The 20,506-nt window shown below is 40.7% G+C and overlaps 1 protein-coding gene across 13 annotated transcripts in view; it reads left to right on the top strand.

Moving 5' to 3' along the window:
- The window catches only part of disp3 (dispatched RND transporter family member 3), a 626,857-nt gene extending 606,648 nt beyond the window's left edge, over window positions 1-20,209 (top strand). For all 13 annotated transcript variants that reach the window (XM_059951724.1, XM_059951723.1, XM_059951719.1 and 10 more), the window contains 2 exons: window positions 13,285-13,451; window positions 15,739-20,209. In XM_059951724.1, the coding sequence (XP_059807707.1) occupies window positions 13,285-13,451; window positions 15,739-16,101 (530 nt within the window). In that variant the 3' untranslated portion in view covers window positions 16,102-20,209. The remainder of the gene's footprint in view (window positions 1-13,284; window positions 13,452-15,738) is intronic.
- The last annotated feature ends 297 nt before the right edge of the window (window positions 20,210-20,506 follow it).

Raw genomic sequence — 20,506 nt, 5'->3', positions numbered from 1 at the left:
GCAAACAAGATAGGTGCCACACCTCCCCCTACACCTCCTCCATCAACACAACCCAGGGCACAAACAGTCCTTCCAGGCGAGGCTATTGTATCTGTTGCTCCAGGTGTAACCTCCTCTACAATGGTGATACCCAACAGAGATTGGGGGACTGCTTCATCAAGCACCTTCACTCCATTTGTCACAGAGCTGGATTTCCCAGCCGCCACCCGTTTCAATTTTACTTCCTGTTCCCATTCGACATGTCTGTCTATGGCCTCACCTGCTGTCACTCAGGTTGCAGGAGCAACACCTCCAATTCCATCTCAGTAACCTCCATTCTGATGGCTAGAGCAACAACTTCTCTAACTTATGGCAATTCCTCTCACCTTCCCTTCTCTCTTTCCCCATTCCCCGTTCTGGTTCCCCTCACAACCCTTCTCACCTGCCAATCATCTCTCTAGTGCTCCTCCTCTTTCCCTTTCTTCAAAGGCCCACTGTCCTCACCTGTCAGCTTCCTCCATCTTTAGCCCATCATCTCTTCCACCTCTCAATCCTAGTTTCTTAGTTCATCTCCTCTCCCACACCCAACCACCTTCTCCCATCTGGCTTCATCTATCAACTGCCAGCTTGTATTCCTTCCCCTCCTCCCACTTTCTTATCCTGGCTTCTGCCCCCTTCCTTCCTAGTCTTCATGAATGGTCTCATCCCAAAATGGAGTCGAGGTTTGCAGAATCAAATTGTTCCTCTCCATAGATACTGCCTGACATGCTGAGTTCCTCCAGCAGTATGTGTGCGTTCCTCTAGAAATCTCTTATCTTTAATCTATCTACTTGATCCATACTAATAGCCTGCTATGTCTTGGATATTCAATTGCCCGTCTATATGATCTTTAAATGCTGTGAAAGTGCCTCCCTCCACCACCTGCAGGTTCCAATTATCCTGTGAATGAAAAAGAAATGTTACTCAGATCCCCTCTAAACCTCTCAGTACTCTTTTAAGTCTATTAGACATCATCAACTGCCCTGCTATCTTCAATGTATTGAGTTACTTCTTTAAAAAAAAACTCAATTTAATTAATGAGATAGAATCTCCCAGCAAAAAAAGCCATGCTGACTGTGACAAATTCAATCAAGTCTATACACAGATTGATCCTGGCCCTCAGAACTTTCTCCAATTAATCCCTAACACTGACATTAGACTAACTGACCTACAACTAACATAAGACCATAAGACATAGGAATCAAATTAGGTCATTTGGTCCATCGCGTCTGTTCCACTATTTCATCATTTCCTCTCAGCCCAATCTCCTGCCTTCCCCTCCGTTACCCTTCGTGCTCTGACCAATCAAGAATCTATCAACCTTTGCCTTAAAAATACATAGAGACATGGCTTCTACAAAGCCTGTGGCAATGAATTTCACAGATTTACCACTCTCTGGCTAAAGATACCCCTCTAGATCTCCAATCCAAAAGGATGCCCCTCGGTTCTGAGGTTGTGTCCTCTGGTCTTAGACTCTCCCATTATATGAAAATTCCTCTCCATATCCACTCTAGCAAGGCTTTTTACCATTTGATAGGTTTCAATTAGGTCACCCTACATTCTACTGAATTCCAGTGAATACAGGCCCAGAGCCGTCAAACACTGTTTATATGACAAGCTGTTTAATCCTGGAATCATTTTCGTGAACTCATTTGGACCCTCTCTAGTTTCAGCACATCCTTTCTAAGACAAGGGGCCCAAAACTGCTCACAATACTCCAAGTGAGGCCTCACCAGTGCTTTATAAAGTCTCAACATTACATCCTTGCTTTTGTATTCTAGTCCTCTTGAAATGAATGCTATGATTGCATTTGCCTTCCTCACCACAGACAACCTGCAAATTCAGCTTTAGGGAATCCTGCACAAGGACTCCCAAGTCCCTTTGTGCTTTAGATTTTTGTATTTTCTCTCCATTTGGAAAATAGTCAACCCATTCACTTCTTCTACCAACGTGCATGACCATACATTTCACAACACTCTATTCCATCTGCCACTTCTTTGCCCATTCTCTTAATCTGGTTAGGTCCTTCTGTGGCCTCTGTACTTCTTCAAAACTACCTGCCCCTCCACCAATTTTTGTACTGTCTACAAACTTTGCAACAAAGTCATCAATTCCATCATCCAAATCATTGACATATAACATAAAAAGAATTAGTCCCAGCACAGGCTGCTGTGGAACACCACAAGCCACCAGCAGCCAACCTCTCTTTGCATCATGCCAGTCAGCCACTGCTTTATCCATGCTAGAATCTTTCCTGTAACACATGGGCTTGTAGCTTGTTAAGCAGCCTCATATGTGGCATCTTGTCAAAGGTCTTCTGAAAATACAAGTACACAACATCAACCAATTCTATCCTGCTTGTTATTTCTTCTAAAAATTCCAATAAATTTGTCAGGCAAGATTTTCTCTTCAGGTAACCATGCTGACTACAGCCTATTTTATCATGTGCATCCAAGTACCGCAAAACCAAATCCTTAACAATCAACTCTAACATCTACCTAACCACTGAGATCAGGCTAACTGGTTTATAAGTTCCTTTCTTCTATTCCTTCTTGAAGTGTGGAGTGACATTTGCAATTTTCTAATCTTCCAGAACCATGCCTGAAACAATTGATTCTTTACTAATGCCTCCACAATCTCTTCACTCGCCTCTTTCAGAAACCTGTGGTGTATACCATTTGGTCCAGGTGACTTATCTATCTTCAGATCATTCGGTTTCCCAAGAACCTTCTGCCTGTTAATGGTAACTTCACACACTTTATGACCCCTGACACCTAGAACTTCCACCATATTGCTCGTGTCTTCAGTGAAGACTGATGCAAAATACCTCATCAGTTTGACTGCCATTTCATTGTTCCCCCATTACTACCTCTCCAGCATCATTTTCCAGTGGTCCAATATCCACTCTCACCTCTCTTTTACACTTTATGTAGCTGAAGAAACTTCTGGTATCCTTTTTAATATTTCTGGCTAGCTTCTTTTTGTATTTCATCTTTATCTTCTTAGCAACTTTTGTAGTTGTTTTCTGTCGGTATTTAAAAGCTTCCTAAGCCTTTAACTTCCCACTTATTTTTTGCTCTATTATATGCCCTCTCTTTGGCTTTTATGTTAGCTTTGATTTCTCTTGTTAGCCATGCTTGTGTCATCTTGTCTTTAGAATAGTTTTTCCTCTTTAGGATATATATATCTATTCTTTCTGACTTGCTTCCACAAATTCCAACCACTGACAATCTGCCATCATCCCTGTCAGTGTTATTTTCCAATCAATTCTGATAATTCCCTTTACTCCACTGTAATCCTCATACATGAGACTTCTCCTGTCAGTTACTCTTGTTACCTGGTTTATTCCTGGTGCATACCATGTTTGAGATCTTCCAATCATCTGGTACCTCACACCTGTGAACAGCAGAGTTCTAAATATAGACGTACAAAAAAGCTGGATGAACTCAGCAGGTCGGGCAGCATCCATTGAAAGAAGCAGTCAACGTTTCGGGTCGAGACCCTTCATCAGTTCTAAATATCTCCATCCGGGTTCCAAAATCTCTTCACTTACTTCCCATAACTGCCTTGGACACATTTTAGCAGGCCCTAGGGAGTTATTCACCCTTATGCCTAATATCTAGTATCTCCTCTTTTTTCATCTTAACATGCTGTGAAATTTCAGCATCTGAATTGAAATCTACCCTAGACCCACCCTGGCATTCTCTTTTCTCCCCACTCCCATGAGGCAGAAGATACCAAAGCCTGAAAGTACGTACCACCAGGCTCTAGGACTTCTATCCCACTGCTAGCATCTTAAACAACCTCACGTACAATAAGATGAAGTCTTGGACTCACAATCTCCTTGTAATGATCTTGCACTTTACCATTTACCTGAACTGCACTCTTTTACCTATTCTAGCTCAATGCACAGAGTAATGATTTGATCTGTATGTACAGTATGCAAGACAAGCTTTTCACTGCATCTTGGTACATGTGACAATAATCAAACAGTACCAAAATTATACCATCTTTCTCCTTGAAAAGAGTTCACTTAAGACCTTGTCTGCATCCTCAGGCTCCGCGTTGATTGCCTTAATTACCACATTCTTTCCCTAATACCCTTCTGCTCTTATTATACTTACAGGTTTTCCTTAATTTTATCTGCTAGTAATATTTTGTACCCCCTCTTTGTCCTAGTACTATGCACATTTTCCATACCACTGAAGTGCCTCCCTAATTCCCAATACTCTATACCTTTCGCAAATTCCTCAGGTGAGGTGATACTCCTCCTGCAAGTATGTTGGGGTCATCTATCGTATCTGTGCTCTCAGTCCACCCTTCTCTACGGCAGTGAGACACAAAGTCTATTGAGGTACAGCTTTGTCGAGCACCTATGCTCATTCCTCCACAAATACAGAATCCCACAGCTGCTACCCATTTCATTTCATTTTCCCTTTCTGACATGTCTGTCCACAGCCTCCTCAACTGCCACCATGAAGCCAAACTCAGACATATACTGTCTGGGTAGCCTCCAACCTGATGGCATGAACATTAATTTCTCAACTGCCGGCCATTTCTCCCCCCTCTATCCTGCTCTTTTTCTATTCCCCTTCCTAGTTACCTTCTCATCCCTTCTTTTCTCCTCACCTGCCCATCATTTCCCACTGGTTACCCTGCTCCTTCCCATTCTTCCATAGTGCACTGTCTTCACCCATCACTTTCCCTCCTTCTTTAGACCTTCACTTCTTCCACCTATCATCTCCAAGATTCTTAGTTCATCTCCTCTCCCACACCCACCTATCTTCCTGCTCATTTGGTTTTACTTATCAACTTCCAGCTTGTATTCCTTCCCCTCTCTCCACCTTATTCTGGCTTCTGCCCCCTTCCTTTCTAGTCTCGATGAAGGGCCTCTGCCCAAAACATTGACATTTTATTCCCCTCTATAGATGCTGCATGACTTCCTGAGTTCCTCCAGCATTTTGTGTGTTTATGATATGCTTCCCTTTGTTCCTTTATCAAACCATTGTTATCTCTTAATATCCGGGGTCCCCTGGTCTTGTACGTTTACTCTTTAGCTTTACAGGAACACGTTAGCCTTAAACTCATTATTGCATTTGCAGAACTGAAGTTAAGTTGGAAGGATATCTCCGTTGTTTATCAGGCCACATCAAAGTCAAATACAGAGGCAATGTTATCAAAATATAAAAATATCTTCCAAAATACATACATATAATCACCAAACACAAGACAGTTATTTAGATTGGCGTTGAACCAATTTGCATAAAACTTAATTTGTTGTATGCTTGTGCTCAGAAGTAACTCTCAGTAAGTCAATGTTAAGGGTTGTTGTTATTCAGAGTCCAAACCTCATCAACGATCTTACAGCCAATTCTGAGTAAAACCTTTGCAGGTTAATTGTCCATGGAATTTGATCAATTCCTATAAGAATATAAGAGAATAGTTGGCATGTGGCCTAGTGGGCAAGGCATCAGACTAGTAACCTGAAGGTCACTGGTTCCAGCCACAGCTGAGGCAGCGTGTTTGTGTCCTTGAGCAAGGCACTTAACAACACATTGCTCTGCGACGTCACCGGTGCCAAGCTGCATGGGTCCTAGTGCCCTTCCCTTGGACAACATCGGTGGCATGGAGAGGGGAAGGCCTGCAGCTTGGGCAACTGCCGGTCTCCCATACAATCCTGCCCAGGCCTGCGCCCTGGAAATTCCAGGCGCAGATCCATGGTCTCTCGAGACCGATGGATGCCACCACCAAAAATAAGGGAATAAGAGCAGGAGTAGGCCACTCCACCCCTCAAGTTGATTTCCTCCAGCTCGCATTTTCTCATCTGTTCCAATCCTCAATCCTTCAGAATTTTTTTTTAACTCTACTTTAAATATTACTAGAATTCACAGCTCCCTGGGGTAGGGATTTTCAGAAATTCAGTACCATCTATGAGATGAGATTTCAGCACACCTCAATTTGAAATGACTGTCTCTTTATCTTGAAACTATGCCCTCTTGATCAAAACCCTCCTACTGGTAAAAAGATCTCAACTTGTACCCTATTTTGTCACTTTAAGATCTTATATGCTTCAGTAAAATCACACTCCCGTCTAAACTTCAGAGAATACAGACCTGCTTCATAGCTCTTAAAAGGACAACCCTGTCATCCCAAGAATTAGCCTGGTGAATCTCCTATGGACTGCCTCCAATGCTATTGCATTCCTTCTTGGGTAAAGGAGCGAAAACTTCCTACTGCTCCAGGTGTGGCCACACGAACACCCTGTATAGTAATACTTTATAATACTGTATAGAACATGGATCAGCAGCTGGGCATGGAATGGCATGTCAGTAATTTGTGGGGTTAAATGGGATCTGGTAGGCTTAAGTTATGAGGATAAACTTGATAGGCTGGGGCTGCTTTCCCTAGAGTGAATGAGGCTTATAGGTTACTTTGTAGAGGTGTTTAAAGTATGGGAAGTATAGATAAGATGAATGGCCACAGTATTTTTTGCAAGTCTAAAACTAGGCTTGAGGTTTAATGGGAGAAGGGAATGATTTAAAGAGGACCTGATCGGCTGGTTCCCACCCAGAAAGTGGTAAGTAGGTGCCAGAGGCAGGTATAATTGCAACTTTTAAAAGACATTTGAAATGTTGCAATTATACCATCATAGCCTGGTGTGGGAGCACCAACGCCCTTGAATGGAAAATCCTGCAAAAATTAGTGAATATGGCCCAGTCCATCATGAGTGAAGTCCTCTCAACTATCGAGCACATCTACATGAAGTGCTGTCTCAGGAAAGCAGCATCCATCATCGGAGGGCATGCTTCCTTCTCACTGCTGCTATCAGGAGGGTATGAGAACCTCAGGATTCGCGCCACCAGGTTCTGGAATAGGTACTATCCCTCACCCATCAGGTTCACTCAACTTCACCTGTCCCATCATTGAAATGTTCCCACAACAAGTGGATTCACTTTCTTTATCTCGTGTTCTTGATATTTATTGATTATTTTTTTATATTATTGTTTCTTTTTTTTTGCATTTGCACAGTTTGTTGCCTCCTGCACTCTGGTTGAATGCCCTAGTTGAGTCGTCATTAATTGATTCTGATATAGCTATTATTCTATAGATTTGTTGAGTATGACTGCAAGAAAATGAATCTCAGGGTTGTATGTGGTGACATATATATACTTCCGTAATAAAATTTACTTTGAACATTTAACTGTGAATGTTTGAACAAGTTCATGGATAAGAAAGGTTTGAAGGAAACCAGGTAAATGGGACTAGCTCAGGAATGCTCCTTGGCCAACATGAACAGGTTGAACCAATGGGCCTGTTTCCTTGCTATACGAGGGGTGATTGATAAGTTCGTGGCCTAAGGTAGAAGGAGTCAATTTTAGAAAACCTAGCACATTGATTTTTCCTACATTTACACATTTAGTCCAGTAGTCGTGGAGCATACGGATCCCTTCTTTGCAGAAGTCGGTGTCTTGGACCTCTAGAAGTGGTCCACAGCATGGTGTGATTGATAAGTTTCTTGGCCTAAGGTAGAACTTCAAACTTTCTGCATTTTCACTCAAAGAGTTGAACTGTATGTGCATGTAATGAGAGCTGTATTACTTATCTCCTTCTACCTTACGCCACAAGCTTATCAATCACCCCTGCTGTGGACCACTTCTACAAAGAAGGAATCCAAATGCTCCACGACTGCTAGGCTAAGTGTGTACAAGTAGGAGGGGACTATGTTGAAAAATAAATGTGCTAGGTTTTCTAAAATTGACTCCTTCTACCTTAGGCCACGAACTTATCAATCACCACGTACAATTCTACGGCTTTATGACAAGAATTCCTGGCAGGAATAATATGTGCCAAAGATTCTTTCTTTTCAGATCTTTTTATTATTTTTATTATTCAAAGATAACACAGGTACATCGAAGTAACAATACTTACAATGCCTCCAAAAAAAAATTATCTTAAGGATTGAAAAGTCTGACCGACATGTTATTGTGTTTGTTACATTGATAGCTAGGAGGGCCATCTTGTTGAAATGGAAGGATGTATCAGCTCCTACTTTGTCGCAATGGTTCTCTCAAGTGATGCTTGGAGAAAATTAGAAGTCGAACATTTGAACCTTTCTTTGATTTTGAAAAGAGATGGGGCTCATTTGCTCGTTAATATCATCTCAGTTAACTGATAGATTTCCTCCACAATCTGAATGCCAGAGATTCACTGATGGAACATTATTGCACATTGAAATAATGGACCTCACTATTCCAGCCACAGGAACAATAGGACATCAGATGGATGGTTGGAGGAGATAAGGAGGATGATGGGATAAATTTATTGGAGACTGAGTAGGAGTGAGCTAAGAAGTATCAGTGAGGTTGGCTGGAATTGTTTACAAATGAGGATGTTGAAATAGATGCAGGAAGATAGAGGAAGAAAATTAAGGTTTCCAAAATTAGGACATGTAAATGGTCTTAGAATGTTTGTAAAAATTATCCATGAATAACCGATCAGTGGAGTAAATTATCGCTGTGCACATTTGCTGACTTTGTGCATTTATTTCTCCTCCTAATGAAGACTTACCTAACAGTTGCTTATAATTCAGGTTGTTACTGCAAACCTGGAGCCAGGGAAAACAAAAATTATAGACATCATCATCCTAAATAACATTACTTGCTTGTCCCACCCGCTATTTCCGCTGTGCTTCAAAACACATTATCTTCCCAGAATCTTGGCAAAAAGAGAGCAAGCTGTCAAGTGGAAAGCAAGGAATACCAGAAGAGTGGAAGGCTGTCATGTACAAGAGTAAATAAGCCACCTGCCACTGGTTGATAAAGACATGTGAGAAACAAAAGTTCGTTCCAAACTCGCCATCTCAGATTCTGCTTGCACTTGCAGACACAGGATCCTGTTCCTGTCAACCAGCCTCAATCTGAGTTCCCAGGCAGCAGAACGTGCCTGCAGCTCCACATCGGCTGGCAAATCATTCCACCAGTTTTCCATATGTAAAAGCTGTATGCAAACCAGGCATTTGTAACTTGTTTTCCTAAATAGTCTTGCTCAACAGCACTGTCAGAAGGTAAAATGGTATAGCACAGTAGTGGACCTTCAGCCCTCAATGTTGTACTGACCTTTTAAGCTACTCAAAAATCAATCTAACCTTTCCTTCCTACACAGTCCATAAACTTCAATTTTCTTTCATCCATGTGCCTATCCAAAAGACTCTTAAATGCATCACCATGCCCGGCAGTGCATCAAGGCACTTGTATAATAAAACCTACCTTTGACATCATCCCTAAATGTTCATCCACTCACCTTATATGGATTTTCTCTGATATTAACTGTCACCCTGGGGAAAAAGTGCCTGCTGTCCACTCTGTCTATGCCTTTTATAATCTGATACACCTCTATCCTAGTCACCTCTCGTCCCCCTTCACTCCAAAGAAAAAACCCTAACTTGCACAACCTTTCTTGATAAGACATGATGTCTAATTTAGGCAGCGTTCAGGGAAATCTCCTCTAAGGCTTTGTTAAAACTTCCACATCCTTAATAATAAAATATAAAATGGAGAATGACAAATAAAACATTTTGTATCTCTTCAGTTGTAAGCAACTGGATTGAATTTTGTCATTTTCCTGAATGTGTGATGTTTTATTTTGATGAGGGGGCTGCCTGTGGTATAGATGGATTGGCAGAGTTTGGCTCAATGTGACCTGATTTTGGAAAAGATTTGTGTGACACCTGGGAATTTCTAAGGTCCATTGGCTTTACCCTTTCTCTTGTAGTCAGCCGATCTTGATATCAAATGGAGCCTCCTGAGTTAAGAGATGATGGATTCAGGGAATTCCTGAGATTTAAGCACATAATCAATATTGACATTTCAATGCAGTTTTATTTTCAGAAGTGCTGTCAGCAACTAGTCATTACCTAAGGGTCCTTGAAGTTGAACAAAACTGGCTGCTGGGCAGTCTTAATCAACCAATCAGTGCTTCAAAAAATGGTTAATTACCTGGTTAGTTAGCTTGTCTCACAAACACAAGAAAACCTGCAGATGCTGGAGATCCAAGCAGCACACACAAAATGCTGGAGGAACTCAGCAGGTCAGACAGAATAACGCCATAAGACATGGGAGCAGAATTAGGCCATTCAGCCCATCGAGTCTGCTCTGCCATTCCATTATGGCTGATCCCAAATTCCCACTCAACCCTATACACCTGCCTTCCCACCATATTCTTTGATACCCTGACCGATCAGGAAACTGTCAACTTCCAACTTAAATATACCCACGGACTTGGCCTCTACTAGCAGTCTGTGGCACAACATTCCACGGATTTACTACTCTCTAGCTAAAGCAATTCCTCCTTACCTCTGCTCTAAAAGATCATCCCTCAATTTTGAGGCTGTGCCCTCTAGTTCTGGATACCCTCACCACAGAAAACATCCTCTCCACATCCATCTTTCAATATTCGGTACGTTTCCATGAGATCCCCCCACATTCTTCTAAATTCCAGTGAGTACGCCCAAAGCTGCCAAATGCTTCTCATATGTTAATCCCTTCATTCCCAGAATCATCCTCGTGAACCTCTGGACTCTCTCCAATGACAACACATCCATTCCGAATATGGGGCCCAAAACTGTTGACAGTACTCCAGGTGCAGCCTGACCAGTGTCTTATAAAGACTCAGCATTATCTCCTTGCTTTTATATTCTATTCCCCTTGAAATGAATGTCATCTTTGCCATCATTGGCCTTCTTTACCACAGACTCAACCTGTAAATTAACCTTCTGGAAGTCCTGCACAAGGACTCCGAAGTCCCTCTGCACCTCTAATGTTTGACCCTTCTCCCCATTTAGATAATAGGCCGCACTATTGTTCCTTTTACCAAGATCATACATTTCCCACCACTGTATTCCATCTGCCACTTTTTGCCCACTCTTCCAATTTGTCTGAGTTCTGCTGCAATTGCATTGCTTCCTCAGTTCCACCTACCCCTCCATCTATCTTCAAATCATCCGCAAACATTGCCACAACTCCATCAGTTTCGTTATCTAAGTTACTGGCAAACAATATGAAAAGCAGTAGTTCCAATACTGACCTCTAAGGAACAATACTAATCACCGGCAGCCAACCAGAAAAGGCCCTTTTTATTCCCACTCACTGCTTCCTGTCTGTCAGCCATTCTACTAACCACACCATTATCGTTCCTGTAACACCATAGGATTTTATCTTGTTGAGCAGCCTCATGTGAGGCACCTTATCAAATGCCTTCTGAAAATCCAAGTAAATGGCATCCACTGCCTCTCCTTTGTCCACCCTGCTTGTCACTTCCTCAAAGAATTCCAACAGATTTGTCAGGCAAGATTCCCCTTTAGAGAAACAATGCTGACTTTGATTTATTTTATCTTTAGTCTCCAAGTCCCCCAAAAGCTCATACTTGGTAATGGACTCCAACACATTTCCAACCACTGATGTTAAGCTAACGGGTCTATAATTTCCATTCTTTAGCCTTCCTCCCTTCTTAAAGAGTGGACATTTGCAATCTTCCAGTCCTCCAGGACCATGCCAGATTCAATTCTTGAAAGATCATGACCACTGCATCAGTTATCTGTTCAGCAACCTCTCTCAGGACTCTGGGGTGTATTTCATCTGGTCCAGCTGATTTATCCACCTTAAAACCTTTGAGTTTGCCTAGCACTACCACTTTTGTAATAGCAATGGCACTCACTCTTGCTCCCTGACACACACACAGTCCTCTGGCACACTGCTAGTGTCTTCCACAGTGAAGACAGATGCAAAGTTCCCATCTGCCATTTCTTTGTCCCCGCATTACTTCCTCACCAGCATCATTTTCCAGTGGTTCAATATCAACTCTCACCTCCATTTTACTCTTTATATAACTGCAAAAACTTTTGGTATCCTGCTTTGTATTATTGGCTCATCTGCTCTCATATTTCATATTTTCCCTTCTTGGAACTTTTTTAATTGCCTTATGTTGGATTTTAAAATCTTCCCAAACATCCAACTTCCCATTCACTTTTGCTACCTTATATACTCTTTCCTTGGCTTTCATGCCGTCATTAACTCCCTTTGTTAGCCATGGTTGTCTACCCTTGTCATTTGAGAACTTCTTCCTCTGTGGGACATAGCTATCCTGCACCCCGTGAACTATGCCCAGAGACTTCAGCCAACTCTAATCTGCCATTATCCCTGCCAGTATCCTCCTCCAATTCACTTGGGCAAGCTTCTCTCCCATGCCTCTGTAATTCCCCTTATATTATTGTGATACTGATGCATGTGAGTTATGCTTCTCCCTCTCAAATCGCAGCATGAATTCAATCATATTATGATTACAATCTCTAGAGGGTTCCTTTATGTTAAGCTCCCTAAAAAGATCTGGGTTATTACACAAAGCCCAATCTAAGATAGCCTTTCCCCTCGTAGGCACAAGTACAAGCTACTTTAAAAAGCCACCTCATGGCATCAACAAATTCCCTCTCTTGTGATCCGACACCAACCTGATTTTCCCTACCCCCTTGCATAATGAAGTCCTCCATTACAATTGTATTATTATCCTTATTAATTGCCTTTTCCAGCTGCCTTTGCAATCTCAACCCCACATCGTGGCTACTATTTAGAGGCCTATATATGAATCCCATAACGTCTTTTTTACCCTTGCAGTTTCTTAACTTCTTCCACAAAGATTCAACATTCTCTGACCCTATTTCTCCTCTTTCTAAAGATGTAATTACATCTCTTACCAGTAGAGCCACAGCATCGTCTATGCCTTCCTGCCTGTCCTTTTATGTTAAGCTCCTAACTATGGCCTTCTTTCTGCCCACAACATCATGCCGACCAGTCTCCAATTGTGCCATGAGTTTGTCCACCTTATTCCGAATGCTATGGCATTTGAATACTGCACCTTCAGTCCTGCATTCTTCACCCCTTTGAATTTTGCCTCCGTACAATTTAACTCTTTGCTCTGTCTGCATTTGTACCCAGTCATCGGCTTGCCCTTCCTTCCTTTCATGTTACACCCATCACCCAGCATCTATGGAAAAGACTAAACAGTCAAGGTTTCGGGCTGAGACTGTTCATCAGGACTATTTATCTTGTCTATTCAAATGATATTGTTGTGCACAATCAGGGTACTTGCTTACAAACAATGCATCAGTGTTTATACCATATTCCTTTCCCCTATTCTTTGTCCTTGGTGAAGTGTGGGGGGGGGGGGGGTCACATATTCTGTACAATAACATGCTTATCTGTTATATTTCACTAGGTGTTATATGCTTGATGGTTGCTATCATGTACTGGTTGGGCTGGGAAATGGGAGCAGTGGAAGCCATCTCATTATCAATCCTGGTGGGATCTTCTGTGGATTATTGTGTCCATCTCGTTGAGGGTTACCTGCTGGCTGGGGAAACCCTTCCGACAGCCGAGACTGATGTAAGTGGAACCAGTTAAATGTTTTGAATTTTCTTTTGATTTATAGCCCTTTATCTACCTTGTGGCTCCAAAAATCTGAACCATGTGAGATACCTAACATCTAGGGATGTAGTCTAACTAAGAAAACAATAGAAGTAAAGGTGGGGAGTTACAGGGTTTCCATGTAAATTACTGTGAAACAAAGTAATGAGTTAGCAGGCTGGTGGCGTAGTGGCATCAACAACAGACTTCAAGGTGAACAGTCCCAAGTTTGAATCCTGCCGGCTCCTTGCACGCTTTCCATTTGCGCTGGATTGAGCCTCAAAGTAGTAACACAACCACATAGAAAACAGACAGAAAGGACAAAATTGCCACCCAATACACAAAAAGAAACACAAAGTAATGAGAGTCTATATGAAAAAATACATTTTGGAAAAACAGAGAAAACACTTAACTGCACAGATCAGTAGCTGTACATTTGAGGCAAATCACATACTTGACTGAATTATCACTTAACATCATGGTAACCAATTGTGCATAGCAGCAGGGAATTGTATAAAAGCTCAAGTCTTACACGATTTATTTTCTATCAATCAATGGTACAAATATTTGCTAAGACTAAGAGATGGCAACAAGAAGGCTGTTTACAGTGTCATTTTTATGTGCAGTTATGGATCTGGGAGAAAAAGAGCTGAAATGGAAACCTTTCACCCAACTCCCTCTGCTGGTTGTTGCATCTGATGTGACCTCTTTTTGTTGAAATCTGGAGCCTATGCAATGCTCACTGTTGCAAAGGAAGAGGTCCACCTCTAGTTTCTCTGTAAACATTGGTTTTCTGGAGGCTTGACTTAGATATAGAAAGCAATGTTTTCAGGAACATAGATATAAAAGGGCAGATTAGATGATTCTAGAAAACACACAAAATACTGGAGGAACTCAGCGGGTCAGACAGCATCAATGGAGGGGTTGATGTTCCGTGCTGAGACCCTTCATCAGGACTGTTTATTCCCCTCCATAGATACTGCCTGACCTGCTGATTTCCTCCAGAGTTTTGATTGTACTAAAGGAAGAATTGTAGAAAAAATCATTGCCGTGCTGGCATTCACTTCTAAATTCAGGGAGATCAGGGGAATTTAACAACAGATCCTTCTTGTCACTGTGCATCTTCACAAGCACTGTGAGCTCTAGCATATCACTCATCTCCCTGGTATGCAAGGATCACATGTTGCTCAAGTCTGGCATCTGCAGAATGTCTTGTGCCTATTAGGTGGTTTTAGTAAGGGCAATAGAGTGAAGTGTGTGTTTTCAGTAAGAAAAAGATGAGGCATTTGACTAAAACCAGAGAAAATACCCAAAGAAAGGGAGCTTCCCTCTGATCACACGAGCAGCAGGACAGTAGTTTCATGCACCTGTGAGAATAGGGGAAGACACTATGGATAAGGTGAGCAAAGCAATGGCATAAGGGAACCTAAGAGAGAAATGAGACAAAGATGAGATATCAGATTAGGAACCAAGAGATTCTGCAGATGCTGGAAATCTGAGCAACACACAATATCTGGATGAGCTCGACAAATCAGGCGGCATCTTCGGAGGGGAATTAGGAGTGGGCGTTATGGGGATGGTCTCAGCCCAAAAGATCAATTGTTTATTCCTCTCCATAGATGCTGCCTGACTTGCTGCAATCTTCCAACATCTTGTGTGTGTCCTGTATATGAAGCTTAGAATTGTGAATAGGGGAAAGATAGCAGAAGACAGAAACACAAGAATGGTGGTGTCAGCCTGAATGAGAGGGAGGTCTGGAAAATTTAGAACTGGTTTATTATTGTCACGTGTACCAAGATATAGTGAATTGCTTTTGTTTGTGTACCACCCAAGCAGATCAAACCTTTCATAGTACATTAAGGTGGTTTAAAACAACGTAGAATATAGTGCAGCAGCTACAGAGAAAATGCAGCACAAGGAAACTAATAAAGTACAAGGCCCACAACAACATAGCTTGGGAGATCATCCTTAGTATATAGGAGGTCCATTCAAGGAGATAACTGTGGTTGTAGATATTCCCTTTGTCCTTTGCACATCTCCCTCTTTCAGCAAACTTAACCATATTAAATTTCTAAATTTTCCTGGTTTTGATGAAAAATAATTGACCCAAATAATAATTCAACTTCTCTCTCCACAGATGCTGCCTGACTTGTTGAGTACTTCCAGCATTTTCTGTTTCTGTTTCAAACTTCCAACATCAGCAGTTTTTCTTGGTCAATTACTGGTTGAACATGTCCACTAACATTCCGCCTTGTTTGATTCATAGGATAAATGCAAAGCAGGGAAATGGAGAACTCTGGCGGCTGTGAGACATGTTGGTGTTGCCATCGTATCCAGTGCCATCACCACTGTCATAGCAACAGTCCCTCTCTTCTTCTGCATCATTATTCCATTTGCCAAGTTTGGGAAGATTGTTGCCCTGAATACCGGCATCTCTATCCTGTACACATTAACTGTTAACACAGCCCTGCTTAGCATTCTGGCTCCAAGTGACTTCTATCGGTCAAGAAGATCTTTTCTCAAGGCAGTTATAGGAGTAGTTATCATAGGTAGTGGAGGTTTCTGCATCTGTCTCATACTGATTAAATTGGGAGTCAAAATCCCTCTCCTCAGTGTATCAGCTCTGTAATTTATTTATACATTTTAACAGACTTCAAAAAATGCTTTAAAAAGGGAAAATTGTCACAACGCAAAAAAAAGAGTAATTGCTATTTTATTTTATAAACTTTTTCCTCCCTTGGTGATAAATGATTTCAGACTCCCTGATCCTACTCCATACAACGTCTACAAGGGATATTATGAGTACAGTTTCCCTCTTGGTTAGGCAGATTCTGAATACTTTCACCATTTTTAAGAGGACAAGTTTAAATAGTGGAATATATGGTTTTTCTCAGTTTGTAGAGACCTCTTCGCCAGTTATACTTCTTGCACATGACAGTGAAGAAATCTTCCTGTCACTGCTGAAAGTTGAAAGCTGTCAAGTTAATACAGTGTTCCATCTTCTAGCTGAGCAAAGGTTGTTCTAATTTGAATGATTTTCTTCCAGATTGTTGTCAGTCTCCATAGTCAGGCCTCAGGAATACAAACCAGGACTGTAAATTCACTTCAGTTGTACATTCTGTATCCCTGAGAAGGAAGGAGCGTTGACCATAGGTTAGAACACTACACACAGGGACCGTCGAACATGTTGCAAGACTAATTTTTGTTTCAGTCAATGTTATTCCATTTGGTGTTTTACGTTTTAAGTATTACATGGATACTGCTTCAAGTTCTTGCCCTTTCTTCCCTTCTCCTATTGTCCCGTGGATGCTGCCACGCACTCTTATCACCCATATGCTGGTCTTCACCCATGGGTGCTAAATTAGTGTTCATACAGCACAGTGCCAGCAGAGATCATACAAGTGCTCATTTTCCTTTGTCATCCTTAATGAGACTAGATGTCCTAGCCTACATCCTGCAGGATAATACTATCAACTCTTTATATGTGTCATTGGGGAAAGCAATGACACTAATTCCTGTATGATCATGTGCTTTTCATAAGATGTTAAATGGATTCTGAGAGTAAAATAACTTGTATCTGTCTCAGTCCTCTGGACTTCTCAAAGTGCTTCACAGTTCCCAAAAATTGTTGAAGTGCAGCTGCTATTATGGAGACAGACTACCAAGGTGGCAAATTTATGATCAGCAAGGTTCCAGCAATTAGCAGCTAATGTGTTATGATAGAGTTTATAACAGAACAACAAGGAGATCCTCTATTCTGAATGCAGAACATTTTGCAACTTTAAATATGTGATCATCAGTTTCATGTTTTGTTTGAATGGTAGCATTTCCAGCAATCTCTTTGCATATGAAAAACACTGCTACTTGAGCCAAGCCAACATCTTTACCTTCAATAATTTGGTTTCCTTGTTGCGTAGACTTTCATGAAATGTCTGACTGATTAACGTTACAGAGCCGTACAACATAGAAACAAGCCCAATATGTCTATACCAACCAACATGCCTATCTATAATAAACCCATTTGCCCGGATTAATTCAATTTATCTCTATGCCCTACTCATTCAGGTACCTGTCCGGATGCCTCTTAGAAGTTGTTACTGTTCCTGCCAACAGCAAATCCTCTGCCAGTTCAATCCAGCAACATTTTATGTGAAATTTCCTCCCTTTAACCTTGATTTTTCTCTATTGCATGCTCCTCTTTTGAAGAAAAATCCAATTTCAAATCAAATTCAATCCACACTAAAATACCTGAACACCTTGGATGAAGCCAGAAGTGTAGAGACAAAGAGGTGACAGAAAGGTCATTTCAGAGGGAATTACCAGTACAACTAAACTTAAGTGCTTAAACTAGTTGGGAGTCGAGTGTAATAATGATGCAGGGTTTGTATAATTAATTTATTTTTTATTACCCCTGCCCCCAGTTCACTTAAAGAAGTCTGATACTTATCACATTGACCAGATAACCTACGTTCAGATGTCGTACCATGACCAGTGTAAGGGGTTTCAACTAACTAAGCAAAACAGAGCAAAAGGCTAGTCTGAATTCTCATTCCTCCTTATTGTCTATTAACTTTATTGTCTATTAAAAGTGAGATTTTGGCTCACTTTTCACTATGTTTTATAAATTTGCAATGAAAGGTCAAATGCTTTGAACGTCAGGCCACGAGAACATATATTCCATTTGACTCCCATTCAGATAAGAATATTTTGAACACATTGTGTTGGTCGTGGTCACCTACGGATGAAGGATGTATTGGAGGGTGACTAGAACACCTATCCAAGCATATGTCTTGCCTTTAGCACAGAAGCTTGGTAGTCAGATAGGGGATACAAGCAGAGAAGTTAAAAGATATTTGGTGTCTCCTTAAAATGGAAGACATGGCTCAATGCTTAGAAAGTGAAAGTGTACATAAACATTATAAAGAAAAAAATCGATTTATCGTTCCTAGTTCAGAAGAAGAGGATTATATGAATGCAACACAAATTATCTCATTGCATCTATAAATTAACTAATTATTATTCAGAATCAATGCATTCATCTTGTTTAAGGAGCATTGTCATTCAACAGGAGCTCACATGTATCTAATTAGCTGTTGTTTCAAAGGACAATTTCATGGTTACCTTAAAAACACAAGCTGACTGCATCCATTCTTCATTACATAATTGAATGTAAGTGAAAGCAGGTAGTCCATATCCAGCAGTACATTTTTACATCAATTACAATGGACATTTTTAACTTGAAGTTCGTGCTCTTTGCAAGTGTGAGCCAAAAACATAAAAGACCAAGTATTCTGTTGTCCAGTAATCCTGACTATGAAGCCCAGGTAAAAATTGTTTGGCTCTTAAATTCTGGTGATCTGTGTTCGCCTATTTCATTTTACAGCACAGCACAGCACAAGCTCTTCAACCTAACTCGTCCCTGCTGACTGTTATGCCTATCTACACCAGCCCCATTTGCCTGCATTAGGCCATTATCCCTTTGCACCTTTCCATTCCAAGTTCCTGTACACCCACCTATTAAACATTGTAATTGAATCTGCCTCCACCACCTCATCTGCTGGTTTATTTCAGACTAACAACCAACCTCTGAGTGAAATACTTACCCTTAAGATCTCCTTTGAATTACTTCCTCTCACCTCTGCCCTCTAGGTCTATATTACCCATGCCCTGAGAAAAAGAACAACTATCTATCTTGTCTACAATCCTCTTAACAAAACAGTCACAACATAAATTATATTAAATGCAGGTACTGAACCATGTTTCAAAAAGCTAAAATTACATTAATACTTAACAAGTATATTTAATATAAATTAGATTGCTGTCAGAGAGAAATAAAGATGAATAATAATTAAAAACTTATTGACACTTTAATTTATAATGTGACATTAATATAAATTATATAACACTGAATTGTTGAAAAAGGTAAGGAACAAAATGCTTGCTGCAACCAGTTTTCAGATGCATGTTGTTAAGTTATTCAGTGATCCAACAAGAAGAAACAGACTCGGTTTTATAAACATTATAAATGTTTATAAACATTTGGGTGATCAGATCTCAGGTGCTTTTTGAGATATTCCCCCTTGTGAATATCAGGAGTGAACTGATTATGACACCAGGTTTTCTTCCCTCTGTGCCAAAATTCCTATGGTGCATGAGATCCTTGCCATGAGAATTGCTAATGTACAAGATCTACTTGTTACATGGATGCCTCTGCTCAGAGAGACTGAAGGAGTTGGCCCAAATATGTTGCCCTTTTCTAAATTTAAATTCACCCATCACATTCCTAAATTTGCATAAAACCATTTACAAAGACCTCGCTAGGCCATGTGTAATTTCTTTCCATGGCTATGGTCAGTAAAAAGGTGGAAATATAGTAACAGTTTCCCAATTTATACCTAGTGACCAAAAGAAAGTCTACCACGGTGTATTTTGATATGACTATTTTACAAACAGCTGAAGGCAATCCTCTCAAAAATACTGAACTGTCCAACACATGTACATTAATATCAACATTTAACAAAGTCTTGAAAATTGCAGAGTGACACTAATTACTGCATAGTGTTAGATTTAGTATTTTTTTCCTTATTGTGTAAATTTCTTAAGTAATTTTGTAGAAAGAAATAATCTTTGAACAATGTTCCTTGTTTTGGGAACTGTTGTTAAATTATTTGACATTCAAATTGTTGTATTTACAGCTGCTTTAACTCAAATCGAAATAAATTTCTATTCATTGTCAATGAAAACCTTTTACTGGAGTTGATACTTTGTTTCCTGCCATACCTGTTTACACTTAGAAACAACACAATCGATAAAGAGGGGTTTGCGCGCAGATTATAGTTTTTGACTGGGCTTCACAAGAACTAATCAATTGGTTGACAGCTGCCACAGATGGAGTTAAATCAATGCAATGAATGGTATTTCTACAGTCTGTTGAGTTACACAAGTGCAGCTCATAGGCTCGCACCACATGGATACATGCCTTTCAGCCCATACAGTCTGCACCAACCATCGAACACGTTTATTTATTTATTAAT

Source organism: Hypanus sabinus, chromosome 27, assembly GCF_030144855.1.
Source record: "Hypanus sabinus isolate sHypSab1 chromosome 27, sHypSab1.hap1, whole genome shotgun sequence".
NCBI classification, from domain to species: domain Eukaryota; kingdom Metazoa; phylum Chordata; class Chondrichthyes; order Myliobatiformes; family Dasyatidae; genus Hypanus; species Hypanus sabinus.
The sequence above is the reverse complement of the archived record's forward strand: the minus strand, read 5'-3'. Positions and strand labels throughout refer to the sequence as shown.